The 22,807-nt window shown below is 44.0% G+C and overlaps 1 protein-coding gene across 1 annotated transcript in view; it reads left to right on the top strand.

Moving 5' to 3' along the window:
- Window positions 1–276: 276 nt before the first annotated feature.
- The window catches only part of Cont (Contactin), a 69,831-nt gene continuing 47,300 nt past the window's right edge, over window positions 277–22,807 (top strand). Inside the window, exons 1-9 of the mRNA XM_070540911.1 lie at window positions 277–429; window positions 661–715; window positions 7,292–7,493; window positions 10,000–10,131; window positions 11,279–11,400; window positions 13,194–13,360; window positions 15,433–15,537; window positions 17,522–17,660; window positions 18,845–19,084. Coding sequence (XP_070397012.1) covers window positions 661–715; window positions 7,292–7,493; window positions 10,000–10,131; window positions 11,279–11,400; window positions 13,194–13,360; window positions 15,433–15,537; window positions 17,522–17,660; window positions 18,845–19,084 — 1,162 coding nt within the window. The 5' untranslated portion in view covers window positions 277–429. The remainder of the gene's footprint in view (window positions 430–660; window positions 716–7,291; window positions 7,494–9,999; window positions 10,132–11,278; window positions 11,401–13,193; window positions 13,361–15,432; window positions 15,538–17,521; window positions 17,661–18,844; window positions 19,085–22,807) is intronic.

Below are 22,807 nucleotides of genomic sequence, written 5' to 3'. Positions count from 1 at the left end.
CCAGGCAACGGCCGTAGCATGTGCTTTTCAAAACTGGCGCTTCATCCCTGCGTTAGCGCAATTAACTATGCTCATCTTAACACGTGGTAAGGACTAAAAATCGGCTTTTTAACATGTTTTCGTAACGCCATAACAACTTGTCTGTTTTTAACAACTACAGAAACGTTGCACCTGACGCGTAGCGTGTACGTAACGCAACAGGTGGCGTAGGCGGCAATGAGATCACCAAAAAATATCAACGCTGGTTTCAAGCGTACCTGACAGGTGGCGCAAGGTGTTATTTTGAATTTTTACGCTTGCGTATGCCAAGTGCCTGACGGCCTGCCCCGACGAGGTGTGGTCGGTCGTGAGCGTGAGTGAGTGCGGCGTAAAGTGGGAAAAGTTATGTCTGCGTGACAGCGACACACAAAAAAACTGAACGCCTCAGCCGTAAGTGACCGCACGTTTTGTGCCGATTGTGATATCGCAAACGAATAGAGGATCTGTCGCATCCCCAGCTCGTCGTCGGTGTTGTGGTGTTTAGCGTGTGGCGGACCGTTCGGGTGTCCGCCACGCTACGGGAGGAATGTTGGCATGCTTTTCGGAAGTAACCCGACGATTCGCTCGTTGAGCCGATCCGGCTGATTGAGTCTTAATCGGCGACGTTTTATTGCACCCCAGATGCCTACCATCGACGCGGCGAGGCTCGGCCTGCTATGTTTAATCTTCGCAAGCGGTGAGTATATACACGTACAGTACTTATTCGACATCGTATGTGTCATCTCTCTCGAACGTTGACTCAACGGGCTAGCGCATATACGTACGCCCCGTTTCTCGTAGTAAATTACTCGCGAAAACAATAGACAGTCGTTGTGCGTGCTTGGAACTCTTCGCTATCGCGTCTACTTTGTGGCGAATGCACGGTCCGCACGCTAGCGGTTCTTTTCAAACTCGTGTCGTTTTGAATCGGAAGAAAAAGGAAAACCCGCTGGTATTTGAACTGGCATAAATTAGCACGCGGCCACTACATTTACGCGCGTACGTAGTAACGTACAGGATGTTTCTTCGATTTGTGTCACAGCATATGTTTCTCTGTGCGCTTTTTCAAACTGTCTGTGCGCTAGCATTCCTTCGAGGACTTTCGGAAAGCAAGGGAATGCTGGAAGCTTGCTCCGCCCAAACCGATGTGCGCTCATCACGTAAACAAAGTATGGAGGTCACGCCGGGTCCGTTTGGGGAAGACGTTTGCGCACCACAAAAGTAAACTGGCGGTTGTAAAGTCACGCAGTCAACAAGTGTTCTTTCGTGCTGCGTGATGTGGCATGTGCAGATCGACTTTCCTAAAGCGAATTGATTGATTTTTCCTAAAGCAACACTGTTAAATCTCAATGGGAGACGCCGTAGTGGATGGCCCCGGATTAATTTCGTCAAGTGCGTTCACCTAAATTTGAGTGCGCGAGCAATTTTTGGCATTGCGCCCGCATCGAAATGCGCGTTCGCGATTCGAAACTGCGACCACGTACCCAGCAGGAAAACGACATACCATTGAGTGAACAGGTGCTGGGCGGTCACATAACGTGTGAACGTGATTCCAGTGACAATTAACACAATATCTATGCTTTAAAATGCGCAAGAAAGAATATCTCCTTATGTAGGTACACTTAAACTAATACATCCGCACAAAATATGCAGTGAGCTTTGCTTGCTTGGTGTGGATGATTCTGTGAAAATGTACGCGAACTGCATGACTTTCCCAACTCCTCATCTGTCTTGCAGCAGAATTTAAAGTTGGATAAGTGAACAAACAGGCAGGCAGTAATACATTATTCATAAGAGGGAAATATTGCTGGAGAATAAAAAGGTTTTGGAGTGTGTATGACATACACTTCTAAGCCAGTTTACATTAGATGTGTACAATATCTGAAGTCTGCCTGTACTCTAAGGGGTCTGCAAAGAGTGTTGAAAAAGGAAAACAATAAGATAGAAGTATATCCCCCGGCAATACTGAAGACAATAGTGTGTATTAGAGACCAACTGCAACTTTGAGGATATTCCAGTCGAAATTGAGCAGAATCGATATGCCATGAAAGTGCTAAAAAAAAAATAACTTGTGGTTTAGTAGAGTTATAGATTGAATTGGTTCCAAGTGAAGGGAAACACTGTTTATAGCAACAGAGAATTAGACTGGTTGTTTTTGTCTTTTCAGTGTTGCACATAAAATTTCACTGCTTGTGATGGCAGGCTCTAGTTCTTTGCAAAGTGAAGCATCTAATTGCCTTGTTGCACATGCGTAAAACTACGTAACATGATCCCACTATTCCATCACTTCACTGAAACTGTCGTAGCACATTTAAATATACAAACTAAATGGGAGGTCGTAATAGATGCTTCAACAACAGAGTATACCACTCCGCTCTGATATTATTTTCGTCATAAACGTCTTTCAGCTGCAGAATCATTTACCAAAATGCACTTTTGAAGAATTGGTTATCTCAGCCATCGTATCTTTAGGGGAGGAAGTGTTTGCATGGTTACTTGTCCTGTCCAATGGTGGTTTTGTGCATCTAGACACCGAATGTGGCTGTATTGGCCGCTATGCACATTCTGAATGCTCATCTGTCTTGTTTGTTTTTTTGTGTTTTTTTTTTTTGCAATAAGTACTGTCAAAGGAAAATGAAAAGGACCGGCATGGTACCATGGTTACAGATCCTGGTAAACAGAATGCCATGAGCTTAAATACAGCTCCGTGACAAGTTCTTTATTATTCTCTACTCAGTGGAATTTCTGATGACATGCCCAGTTGGGTGCTCGTCAAATGCCCTAAAATGGCTATTGTTATTAAAAATATAAGAAGGTGTTATCAAACTGACTTGGGACTTATAACAGCTCTGTACTGTATAACAGCTCCGTATAACAGCTCCGTACTCCGTAATAGCTCCCTACTGCAAAAGCTTTTGATGCATGGAGCTTGACAAAAAAACAAAATAATGTTGCATCCAAATCATCTGCCCTCAAATGGAGAGGGGCACTATATACTATCCTGTATTGCCACTAATTTGCTCACAGGGAGTTTGGCAAAGTTTCGAGGTTAACTAACCTTGTAGGAAATTCTGTTCTCCAAAAATCTTTTGCAGTTAGCTATGCATTTATTACTGTTTTTATCCAGCAGGATAAACTGTTCTACATGCAACTTTGCCTATTAACATTCTACCAAGACTACAGCTGGCAAAAAGCTGCATAGTTAAACATGGCTTCATTTCTTTAAAATTTGCCTAACGGAGGCACAGGCAATCTAAGGGACATGTTGCCGACGTGAGGTCATTGCATTTGATGATGGGTTTGTACCCTACAGAGGAAAAGCTTTTATTAGACCCTGACCGTTCAGATATGTACAGTTCACACCAAAAGTAAATAAACCATGGTTGGGTGATCTACCTCAGTGTGTTAGTGTGCAGTCTAGTGGGAATTGAAAATTATCAGTCATGTGTCCAATTTAGTGAAGTTATAGGTGCAGTACTGTCATGGGAAGCCTTGACACTAATATATTCATGAATGAGCGAAACATGCCCATTCGAAGTTACGATATGAGTTTGTTTATATACCACCTTGGAGTACTGCATAGCAGAAAACAAGACATAGATACGAGGGAACATGAACACATGCATAGGGCTAGCCACTTAGGAGCTAGTGCCTAAGTGTTCTGTTCATGTTCTCTTCTTGCGATTGCATTTTTTTCTTTCTTTTTTATTTTTTGCACTATGCTAACTCACCCACTCAATCCATGCATCAGTGGGCCTTGGTTGCAGACCAAATGTTTTGATTGTGTAGGGTGACAGTATCTATAGAGGAACCTACTTCGCACCCTCTCAAGCTGCCACTACAGAAGGTATTGCATATGTTAGCCAAGCTCTATGAGATGATTTGATTTCCTTGCTTCTATTTAAGGTTTCGGCAAGCGTAGGCAAAAAGTGCCAAGTATACTTAAGAGAAACCTGACTCCCTTACCCCCCCTCCCTTACGTGGTATGCATCAAAAATATACATAAGAATAATCATCATCATCAGCCTAGTTACGCCCACTGCAGGGCAAAGGCCTCTCCCATACTTCTCCAACTACCCCGGTCATGTACTAATTGTGGCCATGTTGTCCCTGCAAACGTCTTAATGTCATCCGCCCACCTAACTTTCTGCCGCCCCCTGCTACGCTTCCCTTCCCTTGGAATCCAGTCCGTAACCCTTAATGACCATCGGTTATCTTCCCTCCTTTTTACATGTCCGGTCCATGCTCATTTCTTTTTCTTGATTTCAACTAAGATGTCATTTACCCGCGTTTGTTGCCTCACCCAATCTGCTCTTTTCTTATCCCTTAACGTTACACCTATCATTCTTCTTTCCATAGCTCGTTGCGTCATCCTCAATTTCAGCAGAACCCTTTTCGTAAGCCTCCAGGTTTCTGCCCCATATGTGAGTACTGGTAACACACAGCTGTTATACACTTTCCTTTTGAGGGATAGTGGCAACCTGCTGTTCATGATTTGAGAATGCCTGCCAAACGCACCCCAGCCCATTCTTATTCTTCTGGTTATTTCAGTCTCATGATCCGGATCCGTGGTCACTACCTGCCCTAAGTAGATGTATTCCCTTACCACTTCCAGTGCCTCGCTACCTATCGTAAACTGCTGTTCTCTTCCGAGACTGTTAAACATTACTTTAGTTTTCTGCAGATTAATTTTCAGACCCACCCTTCTGCTTTGCCTCTCCAGGTCAGTGAGCATGCATTGCAATTGGTCTCCTGAGTTACTAAGCAAGGCAATATCATCAGCGATTCGCAAGTTGCTAAGGTATTCTCCATCAACTTTTATCCCCAATTCTTCCCACTCCAGGTCTCTGAATACCTCCTGTAAACATGCTGTGAATAGCATTGGAGAGATCGTATCTCCCTGTCTGACGCCTTTCTTTATTGGGATTTTGTTTCTTTCTTTGTGGAGGGCTACGGTGGCTGTGGAGCCACTATAGATATCTTCCAGTATTTTTACATATGGCTCATCTACACCCTGATTCCGTAATGCCTCCATGACTGCTGAGGTTTTGACTGAATCAAACGCTTTCTCGTAATCAATGAAAGCTATATATAAGGGTTGGTTATATTCTGCACATTTCTCTATCACTTGATTGATAGTGTGAATGTGGTCTATTGTTGAGTAGCCTTTACGGAATCCTGCCTGGCCCTTTGGTTGACAGAAGTCTAAGGTGTTCCTGATTCTATTTGCGATTACCTTAGTAAATACTTTGTAGGCAACGGACAGTAAGCTGATCGGTCTATAACTTTTCAAGTCTTTGGCGTTCCCTTTCTTATGGATTAGGATTATGTTAGCGTTCTTCCAAGATTCCGTTACGCTCGAGGTTATGAGGCATTGCGTATACAGGGTGGCCAGTTTCTCTAGAACAATTTGACCACCATCCTTCAACAAATCTGCTGTTACCTGATCCTCCCCAGCTGCCTTCCCCCTTTGCATAGCTCCTAAGGCTTTCTTTACTTCTTCTGGCGTTACCTGTGGGATTTTGAATTCCTCTAGGCTATTCTCTCTTCCACTATCGTCGTGGGTGCCACTGGTATTGTATAAATCTCTATAGAACTCCTCAGCCACTTGAGCTATCTCATCCATATTAGTAACGATATTGCCGGCTTTGTCTCTTAACGCACACATCTGATTCTTGCCTATTCCTAGTTTCTTCTTCACTGTTTTTAGGCTTCCTCCGTTCCTGAGAGCCTGTTCAATTCTATCCATATTATAGTTCCTGATGTCCGCTGTCTTACACTTGTTGATTAACTTAGAAAGTACTGCCAGTTCTATTCTAGCTGTAGGGTTAGAGGCTTTCATACGTTGGCGTTTCTTGATCAGATCTTTCGTCTCCTGCGATAGCTTACTGGTTTCCTGTCTAACGGCGTTACCACCGACTTCTATTGTGCACTCCTTAATGATGCCCATGAGATTGTCGTTCATTGCTTCAACACTTAGGTCCTCTTCCTGACTTAAAGCCAAATACTTGTTCTGTAGCTTGATCCGGAATTCCTCTAGTTTCCCTCTTACCGCTAACTCATTGATTGGCTTCTTGTGTACCACTTTCTTCCGTTCCCTCCTCAAGTCTAGGCTAATTCGAGTTCTTACCATCCTATGGTCACTGCAGCGTACCTTGCCAAGCACGTCTACATCTTGTATGATGCCAGGGTTCGCGCAGAGTATGAAGTCCATTTAATTTCTAGTCTCACCATTCGGGCTCCTCCACGTCCACTTTCGACTAACCCGCTTGCAGAAAAAGGTATTCATTATCCGCATATTATTCTGTTCTGCAAACTCTACTAATAACTCTCCTCTGCTATTCCTAGAGCCTATGCCATATTCCCCCACTGACTTGTCTCCAGCCTGCTTCTTGCCTACCTTGGCATTAAAGTCGCCCATCAGTATAGTGTATTTTGTTTTGACTTTACCCATCGCCGATTCCACGTCTTCATAAAAGCTTTCGACTTCCTGGTCATCATGACTGCATGTAGGGGCATAGACTTGTACCACCTTCAATTTGTACCTCTTATTATGTTTCACAACAAGGCCTGCCACCCTCTCATTAATGCTATAGAATTCCTGTATGTTACCAGCTATTTCCTTATTAATCAGGAATCCGACTCCTAGTTCTTGTCTCTCCGCTAAGCCCCGGTAGCACAGTACGTGCCTGCTTTTTAGCACTGTATATGCTTCTTTTGTCCTCCTAACCTCACTGAGCCCTATTATATCCCATTTACTACCCTCTAATTTCTCCAATAACACTGCTAGACTCGCCTCACTAGATAACGTTCTAACGTTAAACGTTGCCAGGTTCAGATTCCAATGACGGCCTGTCCGGAGACATAAAAATGCAAGACACTAAATTATAACTATACAGTGAAAGAGTGTGGTACAATGTAAGTGTAAGGGGAAAGTGTTTAAAAAGCCATGTTACAAGCCTTATCCTGCCGAGTTTACTTAGAAATCCAGTACATATGAGATATCAGACAGAAAGCGTTACTGGCGACGGGAGGCTGAGGAGGTACGCTCACTCTTAGGGGGATTGTAACAAAGCATGACATTTTATATATCGCAGGCTGCATTTTTTTTTACAGTGATATCGTCAGTTCCTAATGCGTTCAATTTGCAAAGAAGGGGGCTCGCCTCCTACACTTTCACTTTCAAGAGAAAAAGAGAGAAACGAATGCATTGATTTGCACACGTGACAAGGGTTCCTTTTGATGGGCATTGTTGTCGCCATCGTCTGCCTAGCCGTTTGTGGTCAGGAGTGTCCTCGCGGATGGGTGGACTTTGGCCAGTCGTGCTACAAGTTCAACCGCTCTCCAACCCGGACGCGGGACGGTGCCAAGGAGGCCTGCCAGGCCTACAACTGTGATCTGATCTCGGTGAACACATTTGAAGAGCACCGTTTTGTCATCGACTGGTTGCGGGAGCATGACCCTCAGCATCGGAGGTGAGCAATCCGTGTCCAGTTACGTGAGTAGGTTGTGGTGCGTGGGAGTGGGCTTCTTTTATCTAATGCTTACCTTCCAACTCTCCTGGATTTTCTTTAAAGCCTACAAATTTGGGCTCGTTCTACAATTTTGTGAATGTTTTGTAAAGATTCAAGAAAAATAAATTCTGTTCGCAAAAAAAGTTTCGCTGGTAGGTCTCCGACCATACCCTTAGAAATCTTGTGATTGTAGACGAAATCATGGGAATACCTGCTTTGCGCATGTTTGCTCTGTCAAGTTCCCGAAGCAGGCAAAATTGGCAACAGTGAAGTTGCTGAAAAAGTGACTGTGATTTAAAGACTGTCAGTTGCTTGTCAGTTTGTGCTGTCGCAAGTTTCCTGCTACTTGTGTTTTTACTAATTTTAAAGTTCTCAAATTGGCAGGTATGCTAGTGTGTGATGCAGTGGGCTTGTAGTACCTGTAAACAATGCAACAGTCAAGAAGTGCAGCCAGCTTGGGCCAATTGGATGCAAGATTGTTTGTCAGCAAAAGAGGGGTAGTTTATGTCAAACACTGTCTTTCATTTTTGTTTGCAGGATGCCCTTTGAGTTATGATCTTTATTGTTGCACCGATAATGGGGGTCATGATGTGTCTGAAAAATATATTTTTTGCAGGAGCATAAGCATAGCTGCCTTTAGTGCGTTCACCTTGTGTTATGTCACTGTCTGTGCTGTCTGTTTTGACTGTCATCTCTGAAGTGGCTGCTTCAAGTACAGCTATCTTAGGAATGACGATCTAAACAACAGACAGCACCAAAACTGTAGGGGAATGTAGTAAAAGCACTCATGTTTGCGCTCCCGTAAAATATCTTATGCAGATGCGTCATAAGTAACGATTGAAAAATACTGCTGTAATGCATATTGCATCAATGAAGCTCTTGTCAATCTTAAGTATTGGCATCATTGAGTTCTCATATACCTTTTCCATCCTGTACTTGATGCATTTTATTATGCATGCTGTATTTAATGCTACTAGCCATTGTTTTGGCACTGATATGCTCTTTGGCAAGTACTGGTTGCTCTGCCTACATATATTTGCCCATAATGACTTTTGTAAGACAACTTCTGTGCTGGTTATGACAACGTGTTGTCAAGTTTTATTTATGTTATATATATAGTTGCAGCGTTTGAGATGTTCATTTTATTGCTCCAGCTAAGTGAGATCAAAAATGCTTGCTCAGAGTCGGAAACTACTGCACTGATTGCTTTAATTTTTGCCCAGTCCAATTTAGCAATGTTGTAGCAATTGATATGCCTGGGCCGGTATAATGTAGAACGATTCCAATCTGTTTTTATTCTAAATTCGCCGTTAGCCATTCGTGCGTGATAGGTCAAAATGGCTCAGGTTCAGCCCATATGGGCATGGCGCCCGCCCATATGGGCTGGACTCGAGCCATTCTGATCTGTCACGGAGGCCAATTTAGAATAAAAATGATTGGAATAGTTTTACGTTATACTGGCCCACTGTAAGCTTTATTTGCTAGGCCAACCATAGCAGGCACTGAGCTATCGCACACCAGCGGATAAGGGACTGGAAGAACAGAAAAGAAAGCACTTTTGTTAGCCTTGCAAATACAAAAACTTATATCAGTACTCATGCAATGGGACTACGAGCAACCACGCGCGTGCAACACTTTTGCTGCATGCATTTCCATGCAAGTGCCCTCCCCCCCCCCCATTTTTTTCTTTCAAAGTAAAAATTAGTTGAAAGAAGGTGCTGTGTATCGCATCCATCCTTGTTCCTCATCTGCAATGTCCACAACAATGCCACTATTTGCTATGGCTAGAAATTTCCAACTTGCCCAAACCACTACTCGGTCATGTTAAAATAAATTATTATTATTTGTTTTGAACACATATATACAAATAACACATTAACATAAAAACATACATAGGGAATAATTCGCAAATCCTAGTTCTAAAGAGAAAAATGGTTTCACGTGTGTTAGTAAATTACCCATCTACGATACCAAAAATGAGCAGCCGCTTAGTAAGCCAGAAAAGGGGGCAAAAAGAACAGGCGGGTGGCGATGTTGCCTTCAAGTTCTCGCATCAAGTTGTCGTGACCTCATGGATTTTGATGGCATCTGCTGGGGCCTAGTTTATTGTCGATCAGTAAAATTGGACTAAATTGTACTCTAAAGGAGCCAAGGACTGAGCACGGCAAGTTTCTGGAAATTTTATTGAACCAATCAGCCCAGACACAATAAAGTGATTTGAAATCCGTGACATCTCGCTGACGTACCGACATGGAGTTTTTGTCGTGAAAGTAAAGCAACATAACTTTGACCTTCATTTTCTATCCTAATAATCCACCCAGTGTCGCAAAATTAACGACAGTAGAGTTTCCAAACAATAATGAATCAGTCTGAATTGATTTGGTGTTTCTGGTTAGTGTCCCCTTAGTGTGCCAGCTTTGCAGAATTTAATTTCAATCATGCATATTTGTTGCTCGGGCTTCTCCAGATGGTTCACAAGTGGCTTTGAGAGTGGTGACAACGTGTGGACCTGGGAAGGTGACAACGCCCAGTTCAGCAACATCGAAAACCTCTGGCTGCCTCAGCCGGACGGTTACCTTTGGAAATATGTCTCCTATAAGTAAGCAAGTCACTCGTTTATGCGCAAAGAAGCTTGCCTGCATTCATTACAGCGCTGCATGATAGAAGTGTGCTACATGTCGGATTTATAGCTCTCCTGCAGTTGGCTGCGTGCTACAAATTATTCCTTTCTGGTCGTCTACATGATGACCACGTTGCATGAGCTATATGGGCCTAAATGCAATGTTGGGAAGAACTTTCGAATACCCTAGGAGAGCGGGACGGGTTGCAAGCAGCTGAAATATTTGCTTCAGATCCGGCGTAGTGCCTGTGGCTTTGCGCCGCTAAGCCTGAAGGAGCTGAATCAAATCCCGGCTGCAGCAGATACATTTCGATGGGAGTGAAAAGCAATAACGCCCATGTAATATGTGTACATTGGGTATATGTTAAACTACGCCAGGTGGTCAGAATTAATCCGGGGTCCCCCACTACGCCATGCCTCATAATCAGATCATGCTTTTGGTATGTAAAATCCCAAATTTTTAAAATTTTCTTTTTCTTTTACTTTCCTTTTTTATGTTTGCTTCAGATCTTGAGGCTTAAAGGATTGTACAGGACTATATGTGAAATATGTTCGTAAGAACAGCAGTGCTGGGTTACAGCTTGCTGTGGCTGTAGGACAAGATTGTTCCTGTATGTACAATCCAAGGTGGGAGCTTCAATGAGAATTTGAAGGTGGTTCTAACAGGACAGCATACATGGGTGGTACATTATAATGAATTCATGTGCCACTGAGAGTGCTCTTTAGGCCTAAATTTTCTGTCTTGTATATCTGCACGATTTGAGACAAAGGTTTTCTTTCAGCATGTGGAACATTGGAGGAACTTGCACTTTTCGCTTAACATTAGCTTCACCTTGACCCTTTACTGCCGGTGACGAATTAACTGTTTATGAGAATGGTTGCGCTAACTTGCGTCATATGCAAGGCGTGTGACATACAAATAACATGACACACAAATAAATAACTCGGTGTCTTTTGCTATTTTTTTAAACAAGGACAGTAAAAAAATGATTGCTATAAGCATTCCTGGCATCGTATCTTTTAGAGATGAATGGCAAAGTAGATGCATATAAAAAAAGAAATCCACTCTTTTCAGAAACATTAAATAATTTCTCCTCCCAATTTCTATTCTCTCTGCTTTGTGCAGCTTTTCTACTGAGCTGAATCGCTGGGGTCTGCAGAAGGTAGCTCCAGGAGATGAACTGGCATTCATCTGTGAGATACCCAAGGAGCGTCTGTTCCAGATTTACATCCAGGAACGACCTCTCGGTATGTGCAATGCTCAAATGTTGACATGCGTACCTGCAGTATTTTTCATTGTTGTAGCTGATCGGCGTTTTTTCTTATTGGTGTAGATGGCGATTAACAGCATCATGCCTTTAGCATGGTGCACTGCGTGAAAATGGCATAACACGACAATATATTCAGAAGACATAAGAAACAAGTATGCATAACACATAATAGAATTTATTAGTCTTCAAAAATTAAATGACCACTGCTTACTGTAATGGAACAATGAAACCTTGATATTGCACAATGGGTTATTAAAGAAATTATGACAGCAGGGATAAATGTAAAATAATGATGAAACACTGTATGGACACAAAGATGGCTGATTAGCTAAATTAACAGAATTGTGAAAATTGTGCCATTGGAGAATTGGACACTTGTGAATCAGTCTGGGCGAATAAAACAACAAGGATTTTAATGTGTTGGAGTTTGCAAGTGTATTATGCTACAAGGGGTGGTGGAGAATTGATAATGTTGTGCGATATTTTGTGGAGAAGATGCAAGCCAATAATTCTTATTCCATCGGAAAGAGTTTGGTCTGTAACCAAATCACTGCACCTGTCGATGTCTTGTGCAGCATGCAAGTTGCCTATGTGGAAGGTGAGCTTCCACTGTTGCCAAGCGCAGTCATTCCTGGCATACTCTATCACCACTGTAACGGGTTTGGATGATAGAAAAAAAAATGACATAAAATAGACAGTCACATGCTAGGCTGACCTTTTCTTTCTTCAAGTGAAAGAGAGAACAGCAAAGCAAATAAAAGAAAGTTTTAATTTTTCTTCTCTATGCAAGCAAAGAGAAATAAGCAAGGACATCAAACTTGTGACGTTTAAGTGACTAGCCACTGATTGGACTGCATAAATGTATAAAGGTTTGCTTTTGTGTTGATATAAATTAAACACAAGATTTGTTAAATGATAACTTGGTTCCTGGCATAATAGACCAGGTCTTTTTCAGAGTAATTTGCTTCATGTTTCGACTGCTTTGGGCATGCGTGATCAGATAGGCTGAGGCACTAAGGAATTCACTGTATTGTGCAAGAGCCCCACGAAAACACAGGCATTTTGTACCTTGATGCCATTTGCTGCTTTTTGACTGCCTGTACCCCTGCTAAGGGTATGGATCTAGTTTGTGAGGACAGCAGAGGTGTAATTTTTTGAAAGCTCTTTTTGGAAGTTCTGTAGCTGGACAAAAACTAGCACAATGTTGCAAGCTGGTGGGTGCCTCACAGTACAGCAGGCTGCAAAGTTCCAAGAAGAGCTGAAATTAAGTTGCTTTTGATTTTTGACTGTCTAAAGGGCAATTAGTACAGATGACAGGACAAGTGATACAAGCAGAACAAATATGCTATCTCATTGTCTGGGCTGTTTGCCATACTGAATGTAAGCCAACTCACGGTAGCGGGATGCCATAGAACAGGGTAGGAAAACAGGAAATTGACAAGAGACAAATACTACTGTGTTGAAGGTAGTGAGCTGGACTTGCTACGGACTTTATTTCATTAAAATGGTGTCTTCAACAAACTGAATGGTACACCCATACACAACCCTACCTTCAAAACTTCGTATTTGTCTCTTCTCGGTTTCCTTCCCTGCTTTTCTGTTCTGTTCGCTGGCACCCCCTGCTCAGAGTAATGTACGAATTCGTCCAACGAGCCCCAACTGTCCCAGCTTAGAACTTTGACTGTAAGCCCTCCACTGCCCTGCAAGGAGCAGATTGCCAAATTTTTTCACTTCCTGGCCCTTTCAACCTGCCCCACCCCCTGCTCACAGACTTTGGCTACATCCTGACCAACCGAGAGGAGCTTCCTCGGGGCCCTTACTTTGTCGAGGAGCCCGAGGAGATCATCTTCGACCTCAGCGGCCGCAGCCAAACCAACGACATCTCCCTGCGCTGCGTGGCTGAGGGAAACCCGCCGCCCACATACCACTGGTTCAAGGTGGGCACTCGCGGTCCTAAAGCCCTGTGGTGTACAATTGCATGTGCCTGTTCTGTCTGCATCTGCTGTGAAGCTGAATGATAGACCTGCTGCAGGCATAAATTTTCTCGCAATACTAGCCTAGGTGTTGGGCTGCTAAGCATGAGGTCGCAGGATCGAATCCGAGCCATGGCGGCCCCACTTTGAGGGGGGTGAAATGTGAAAGCACCCTGGTACTTAGATTTAGGTGTACATTAAAGAACACCAAGTGGTCCAAATTTCCGGAGTCCCCCACTACGGCATGCCTCATAATCAGATCATGGTTTTGGCATGTAAAACCCCGTAATTTAATGTTTCTTTCTTTTTTCTTTAAATACTAGCCTAGGGGCAGATCTGATGCCACTGTCTATGTGAGCTTTGTAAAAGTCACTGTGACGTTATGAAACATGATTGCAGCGCTAAGGAAGACAAAGACATAAGTGCAGTGTGCACAAGACGGACATGTCTATGTCTTCATGATGCCATGTTTCATAATGCCAGCAGCCAACTAGCCCAGCTTTCAGCAGTACGTAGTAGCACTGTGACACCATAAAAATGCCAGGTCATAATTTTAATCTCTATAGTATCAACAGGCAGCTGTCAGCTTTATTTTTTTTTCCTTTCTTGTTGGTGCAGGTGGAATTTTTGATGGAAATACCAGCTGCACTGTGACCTTCAGATGTGCCGTTTAGATCAGTTCCTACAGCTTGATAAAAATTTACGTTTACTTCCTGCTTGAGGAAAATTTCCACCAGGATGTGCATTTGCCTCTTAAGAAATGATTTTCTTTTTGTCTTGTAGTTATACCTGCAGCACAACAGTAATGCAGTGTTGAGAAGTGGCTAATCTTGTGGTGCAACTACACTAGAACCTCGTCAATATGATCCCGTTACGCACAATTTCTCATCGTGATCGAGAACACAAGAAATGACCCTATGTGATTAGCCTTCTTCTTTACTGGTTCATACGTTCCCGGAGAATATGATTTTTCTGCACCAGCATTCAGTAAACCGATAAAATGCGATTGTATAATACATTTTCCGTCCGCTAGGTCCCATGTAAACAAGAAAAGACAAGAGGTGCACGCGATCAAGAGTAGTAGCCACCAACTGCAGCAGCTTCCCCGCAGTACTCGCCCACCCATCTCACGTGAAAAATGCCAGCGTGTGCTCAATTTTCTATTCTGGTTCCAGCAAACCTCCTCCCCAGTTGTCGCACACCGCATTCACGGCTGTCACCGCCAACTTTATTGCGATAGGCATCTTCACCTACCTGTTCCACAGCGTGTGTGACGTAGTGTTGTTGGTAGTGTAGTGCACGCTTTTAACAACTTATAATCCAAATACGCCACTGTTCCTTGCTGCAGGTGGTGTGAATTGAGAGTCATGTTTTGCTGAGGCAGCATCATACTTTGGAACCACCCACAATCTAAATTTTGTTCTGGTTTTGCAAAGAAAGAAATACGGCAATTTCCAATTGAACGGCAACGATCACTTAGGCACCGCCAGCTCCACGTGCATTGGCGTCCCATGCCACAACGATTGGTGTCGAGTGTCCACGTTCAAACTTCTCACCAAAAAGCCCCGTTTTAAAATGCAGCTGGCTCGGGCCGAATTTGAAGAACACAAACGTAAGCTTGCAGAAGCTGTGAAAATGACCACGCACATCTCGGGCTGCTCAGCCCCCACCAGCTTTGTGCACATCGGCATTTTGTGCTGCAACAATTCGCGCTACGTTTTGCCTTCTGTAGATTTCAACTAAGTTAAGTCTGCCAATTTTATTAGTGACTTTGGACTGTATGCTTTCCTGGTTAGTACATTTTTTCTCGCAAAATCTGTTTTCCAGTACGTATGAACTAGGTTCTACGGTACTTGTACTTGTAAATGAGGTTCATGCTCATTCCTGATGGTGGTGACCTGTAGCCTGACATGGGCCTTTTTGTGTGAAACAGCTAAATCTTCTTTCTGGGGTTTATAAATATTAAAGTGCTGAGTCACAATTTGTTTTTGTTTGCTTTTTTTGTCCTCCATTCCTTTTTCTTACTGTTTCTTCAGGAGGAGTACTCAAATGACGAACTCCTAAACATTCGCATTGACCCACTCTCCAATGGTCGGTACACTCAAACGGATGGGACCTTGATAATTCATAACCCCGATCAGGTATGTTCACTAAGCAAGTGTCACCCTTCTTTCCTCCTGTCTCAAGAGTGACTAGGAGAGTGTACAACTACCCAATGGTTCTTTTAGGCATAATTGTGTCCTTGCTCTTTGGTAAATTCTGCTGGTCAACTTAGAAGTGTTGTCTGAATCCGTGAACCGAGTACTCAGGATGTTGCTAATCGAAAACCAATATGCTGCACTACGGATTGTCGCAGAAGTTTCCTGCATGTGCCCACTTCCGTAAACAGTGAGACTTCTGCTCTGTCCTGAATGAGAAGGGGGGGAGGGGAGCCGAAGGGCTCGATTTTAGAGCGCAACTCTTGGGCGCCTGTTCCTGCGTTCAGTGTCGCCGTCCCTCGGCGTAACGAAGTGAACGAGCACTACAACGGATGAAAGAGCGAAGGCAGAGCGAAGCAGAGGATGAAAGAGAATGATAGTGAAGAAAGCACGAGGAGGAAAGCGGAGGAGGAGGGTATGGCTAAAGCGTGAGAAGAAAAGCATAGTGTCGCGCAAGATGTTTTCTGTGGCAGTGATTGCTGCGAGATGGCGCCAGAGTAGCGCGCGTTGTCTGTTTGCTGATGACGCCGTCAATAAGGTATGCAGCAAGTGCGCCCATCGATACCATAAATGAAAACAAGGCGCTTCCTCTCATGATCCCTCAGTTAGCGAGGCAGTTGCGCCGCACTTCGTTCCATTTAGAATTTGCCGCACAACACAAATTGTTTGCGCCAGCCAATATATAGCAAAATGAAATCGCGGATAGAGCTGCAGTCAAATTTCGCATTAGAGAGTATCGTAATCGTCGGTGAATTTTTTAGTAGTCGCAAGTGTAAAAGCCAACAGTAAATGAAAATGGATGAAAAGACAACTTTTCGTGCAAAGGGGTGCGGTAAAGTGGTGTGGAAAGAATGGGAGAACGTAAACAGGAAAGTTGCTTGCTTGGTATTTTACTTTTCTGAAAAGACAACTTGCTGCACGTGGTAGTTGAACCCAAATTTTCCTCAGTTTGCATGCGATGCTCTACCCATTGAGTTATGGCTGTAACTGTCTAGCCATCCAGTGTATTGGGTGTTTGTGTATGTGTATTAGATCTGTGTGTGGGAATGTTAGCCAACGCCACCCATGGCCACGACCGCAGATGAGGACCATTCATTTCTTCTAATGTAGTTATGAATGCGAAGGCACCGGGGCAGCTTCAGTGTTGCTACTTCTGTTGGCTGTAGCCTTTGGTTAGCGTAAAATGTAGCCATCATACAGATAGGCACAGTGTTGTATGCTGATACATATGCAGAGCATTAGGACATGACACACTCGTTGCTTCGGTTAGCTGAAGTGATGCAGCACACACTTGAATCTCTGGCTGAAGGTGGGCTGTGGTGGCAGAGCAAGAGAGCTGCTCTGCCATAGTGTGATTTGATTGAAGTGGCCAGCGGAGTATGTGAATTCGCTCCAGACTGACCAGTAGAATACAAAATGTTCAACCAGGAGAAAAGAACAACAAAATTTTAAGAATAGATAGGTAAAATTCACCTTTTCAAAAAAAAAAAAAACGTATGAAACTAAGAAATAAGCAGGTTTACATTGCTGCTCTCTTTGTAGACTTTCTTTCTTTATAAAGCAGCCACTTTGGCTGAAAAAATGAGAAGGAACCTGAAATCGGTTCAAAGTAGATGATTGTTGTGACTTAAAGTATAGAAACATAATAAGAAGCAGTGTAACCAGTCTGGCCTGTCAGCATCTCGCTATTGTATTTGTATGTATGAGCATTTGTACGGGGGAAGCTGTATTTTGTCTGGGAGGAGCGCAGTGACGAGCTCTTCGTTGGCTATGTTGGTAAAGCTTGCCAAAGTGGTCGGAGCTGATGTGACAGAAAGTGACACAAGATGTGCCAGCGCTGGTGTTGTTCGTTGGCGAAAGCTAAATGGGGGTCACAACGTGTTTATTTTTTGTGTCATTAATCATTTTTTTTTTCTTTCCCATCTAGACCACAGACAGGGGAAAGTACCACTGCTTGGCTGAGAATAAGTACGGCAGGGTCCTGTCTCGCTCTGTTTCTCTTGGCTTTGGCTTCATTGGAGAGTTCAACAAAAACCGAGCCAGTGACAGTGGCAAGGAATTCTGGGGTAAGTGTCACTCATCATTGAAGTCATCCCTTCTTTCATACTAGTATTTTTTAACGTTGGCTTCAGATGTTTAATCAGTGATCCTTTTCTTGCTTTTGAAAACCCATGTCTGTATAGTGGACTCTCTTTAAACGGAACCTGAAGGGACCAGGGAAATTGGTTTCGTTTATCAGGAGTTCCTTTTACTGAGAGACAAAGCTGAATACAATTGCATGAATGCAAAGCCAACCAACCATGAGGATGGTGTTCTGTTTAGGAGGCAGTTCCGTTTAAGCAATTTTTATTTATCGAGATTCCAGTGCAGTTATCTTAATTAATGCAAACAAGAACACAGGGCTGCAACACTAGCGCCGGTGTGTACCTATGCTTATGCCTTCAGCTGCAATGATTAGCCCCGGTTCAGACTCTGGCGTTTACTACTTCAACTTGAACTGCATGGCGTATGAGAAAGCATGGTGCGCAGTTAAGTTTCTGAACAGCTTAAAAGGATAATAAAGGCTACTAATTCGAGCTGAAGCGATAGATGAGAAGTAAAAAATGTCTATACTCTGTCTCACAATATCTTGGCAGCTAAGTGGAGGCTACAGCAGGTGTCAACCGGTCAGAGACGTGATCGTGTGAAACTGCTCTGCTCCTCCGATGCGTTGTCTGCTGTCAAACAGACGCATCGCATTGTGAAACTGCTCTATTGGTAAACTTTGTCCCCATGTTGACCATATCAATGTAAGGTAGCCGAAAAGGTACCTTGTTAGTACCTTGGTCAATGCATTTTATCAAATTTTGAGCTGTCAATAATGTTGGTGCTATATGAATCTAATTCGCATCTGCCAGTAGTGCAAGCACATTTCTTTAGTTTCCGTAGCTAAGATTTAGAATGTCTCTTCGTGTACTTTCGTTTTTTCTTTTTGTCGTTATTTCTTTTGTTATTTCTTTTAATTAAAAAAGAAGATAGTTAATTTTCCCATGCTTTCCCTGCCTTCATTGCCCCCCCCCCCCCTTTTTTTTTTCCATATAGTTGTCTCTAACAAAAAGTCACAAGTTTCTCGGACCCCCTTATTCTTTTCGCTCGTGACACAGTCTTGTTACTTACAGTTTCCCACATCCCTGTTTAGTGTCTACCCATGGTGACTAAATATTGAGCGATTGCGCGGACCTGATGGTTGACGTTGCTTGTCCCTGCGCAGGAAAGTCGGTGTCGTGCGACCCTCCGCAGTTCAACCCGGCGGTGCACTACTTCTGGGTGCGCAACGCCTTTCCGGACTTCGTCCAGGAGGACCCGCGCGTGTTCGTGTCGCACGATGGCAACCTGTACTTCTCGTCCCTGGAGAAGAACGATGACGCAAACTACTCCTGCAACGTCCAGAGCCGCATCTCCTCCACGGGTCGCACAGGGCCCTATTTCCACCTACTGGTTGAGCCTGCCTGTGAGCCACCTGCTGCCTCTCTTTCTTCTCCCCTCATTCAATTTGCACAAAACACCAGTGGTGTAGTTCTTGCAAGAAGAGAAAAGTGCTTGGGTCATTCACGTGTCTTTTAACTTCGCCACAGTGCTTATGCACATTCAGTAATGCTTGCTGGCAGGCCAGTTGGTGATGCATTCTTCGTAACAGTGTTACAGTACATATGAACACACAGGAGAAAGAAATCCAAGATGGTACAGGACAGTGTGCTGATTTTCAACTAATAGTTTTATTGAGGGCAGCTCACCAATCTATGCCAAGAACCCATCGATAAAAGACAAGAGGCAGTAACACTGCTACGAAGCTTTTGCACAGCACTCGAACGAACTGTTAAGATGAAGAACTTTTCATAAAACCCTCTGTGGAACATCGTTGTAAACCACTGAAAGAAATTGCAGTTTTTCCCGAAAGGCGAAGCATCAATTGCAATAGCAAATTAGTAGACAGCTATATGAAGTAAGGACAGTAGTTTTATCGGCCGTTTAAGCTTGCAAACATTTGCTTACTAACTGAATTAACAAGCATGGTGTCACCGTGCTCAAGCAAACGTGAACACATCACACTCAATGAGCGCGGACGCTTGCTGTCAAAATGCTGGTGTGAGCAAGCATGGTAGCGGCAGCGAGTGAAGTGACCTTCGCGAGGTCTATCGCTTCAACGCAGGAGCAGCGAAAACACAGCGCGCACGAAGTTATGAGCTGTCTGGAGATTCTTTTCAAAAGACGGTACGCACTACCACACGCGGCCATGCAAAGTACACATTTGTTGGCAGAGTCGAACCTGCCCCCCTCTCTCCCATGCTGCCTCCCCATTTTCCTCCACATATTGCGTGTGAGATTGAGCCGTGATCGTCAGTTCCCCTTGCACCTGGTTGCAAAATCCGGAGCACAACGCCACCTTCCCGTCCCCACATGGCCTTTCACGCGACAGGAGATAGCGTGTTTGCTCTCCGCTTTCTCCCTTCGTGCGCACCAGATTAAGCGGCGATCGTCAGCTTCCCTTGCATACTTTCACTCATACATTCAGCATATGACGTGCGGCAACGATGTTATCGCCCTTGGACTTATAATTGCTATTGCAGTAATAAAATGTTATCAAGATGAACGACCTAATTACTACAAGGCCCCTTCTGGAACACCATTTAATTTCAATAACCAGGCAGTGTGAATTTCAATTGTATGAACTTTATTTATGATAACACTGTACTAATCGGCATAAGTTAATGTGTGACGAAATCTAAAGCAACTTGAGTGCTTTATGTTTCCAAGTTTGCATGTATTTGTAAGAGCGACTTAATTCATACATTAAGATGGACACTTATTGATAAGCCATGCTGAGGAACCATATACACAGCGATTGCACCTTGCACGTCCATGATTAACAGCCCAAAACAGGCACCTGCTTGGCTATTTTCATTCACATTTCAATTTGTACTGTTGGACACATTTATCAACTTCTCATTGCACCTTTGTTTTCAAACCAGTGACGTGTCTGCAGTTATGTTGGCTGTTGTGTGTCTTTGAGTGGAAAGGGCTACTTGCCTCATTTTATGTCCAGTCAGTGCGGCAGCCTGTTACAACTAGCTCTTTAGACAACAATACCTTGGTTTAGGCGAGCTGTTTAGGTCTTTGTTATAGCCATGGCTGTGGCCAGGAAGGAATATTTATTGAGATAAACTTAAGTTGATTGTTGCACAGTAGACCATTGTGCTTCAAGAAGCTTTTTTTTTGGTTTTTGCATATTCACTCTTGTTCAGTGTGCTCAACATACGAGAGCAGTCAGTTGCTTTAGAAAATTTTTTTCGATATGGCATAAAGTCCGTGCACCTCCGAGTTACATTGAAAAGATGCTTTACTGTGTCATAATGAAAACCTGGTGGCATCTTACGGTTACCTCGTGGCATGGGAGAGGAGTAGGGGGAAGTGTGTGAGGTCACAAGTGGAGATGAGGGCTGAAGGAGGAAGAGGGTGGAGTGACATCATACTTAGGAGCCTGTAGGAATACAGGTGGCACGTAGAGTCGCTCCTCAACGGTCACAGCTGGCAGACCACCAGGAGAAAGGAGGGAATCACACTGCGTAGCGCTGAAATGGACTTGGCAGATTGCCTGTGGCATTCGAAAGGTTCAGACATGTCTTGTAAAGGCGCGTATCATTGAGTATAGTTTACTATGGATGCAGTGCCGTCAAAGAGCGAATTGCAAAGGATTAATGCTAGAGCATTTTTATAAGATCAACCAACTTTATATGTTGCTTAACGTTGCTTTATTTTTCGAGATTTTCATCTGAGTCCCAACTCTTGTGATGTATGTCTCCTAAGGTGCATTCAAGAAATATTTTACTATAACTTTATATTGTAACCAACAGGTACAACAGCCGTTTCTGCGAAAGCTGATTTATGCTGGGCGAACCTGTGCTCGTCAACAAAAACCGACTGAGCACTCAACAACAACAAAAACGTCCCTCGAGCTTCGCTCCTTCGAACGTCGTCCTCCTCTTTCTCGCCTGCTGTCGCGTGCCAATCGTCCGATTCTCGCGCACAAGCCGCCGGCCTGTCAGTACCGGCCGAGCGTTGCCTTGCGGTGCTTTGCTTTACGCTCGTGGTGTGGCGGCTACGCAGTTGGGATATGTCGGTTGTCTTTGTCTTCTCGCAATGTTGGCGGCATTAGCCCCCTCCGAAGAAGCATCGTCCCGATGCGTAGGAAAGGCCTAGAGAGGCCAACTGCTTTGGAAGGACAGTGGTCAGAGGATGGCCGGTGCTAGGCTTGATCGTATGTGCAACTTCTGTTAATCAATGTCTTTCGTAGTATGGCTTCATTCGTACTACGTGTACGACCTCTGTCAATGTCTTTCGTAGTATGGCTTCATTCGTACTACGTGTACGACCTCTGGGCGAGTCCTGCGTCGTGTGGAGCAGACTTGGCCTTCAGGAGTTACCTCGTAGTTTAAGGGACTTAACCGGCGAAGTACTTTGTAGGGGCCAAAGTAACGGCGCAGTAGCTTCTCCGAAAGACCGGGCGTACGTATTGGCGTCCATACCCACACTTTGTCTCCGGGGTTGTACTGTACCTCTCTTCGCCCTAGGTTGTACCGGTTTGCGTCGACGTTTTGCTGTTGTATGATACGGTGCCTTGCCAACTGCCGTGCTTCTTCTGCCCTTTCTACGTACTCACTAGCGTTAGGGTCGTCTTCACTGCTCTTGTTTACAGGTAACATCGCGTCTAGTGTCGTTGTTACTGTCCGACCGTAAACAAGTTCAAATGGCGTGAAATGTGTCGTTTCTTGTACTGCAGTATTATACGCAAAGGTGGCATATGGTAGAATACTGTCCCATGTCCGATGCTCGACGTCCACGTACATTGAGATCATGTCAGCGAGCGTTCTATTGAGCCGTTCAGTCAGGCCGTTTGTTTGTGGATGGTACGCTGTGGTTTTTCTATGAGCAGTATGTGTTAGTTTCATAACAGACTGCATCAAACGGGCCGCAAAAGCTGTTCCTTTGTCTGTTATGAGTACCTTCGGTGCGCCATGTCGTAATACTATGTGTGTGACAAAAAACTGAGCCACTTCAACGGCAGTTCCTTTTGTAAGAGAACAGGTCTCAGCATACCGGGTCAAATAATCGGTTGCTACCACAATCCACCGCTTTCCTGAGGTTGAAACTGGAAATGGTCCAAGTAAATCCACTC

Source organism: Dermacentor albipictus, chromosome 6 (genome assembly GCF_038994185.2).
Source record: "Dermacentor albipictus isolate Rhodes 1998 colony chromosome 6, USDA_Dalb.pri_finalv2, whole genome shotgun sequence".
Lineage (NCBI taxonomy): Eukaryota > Metazoa > Arthropoda > Arachnida > Ixodida > Ixodidae > Dermacentor > Dermacentor albipictus.
This window is presented reverse-complemented; position numbering and strand designations above follow the sequence as displayed.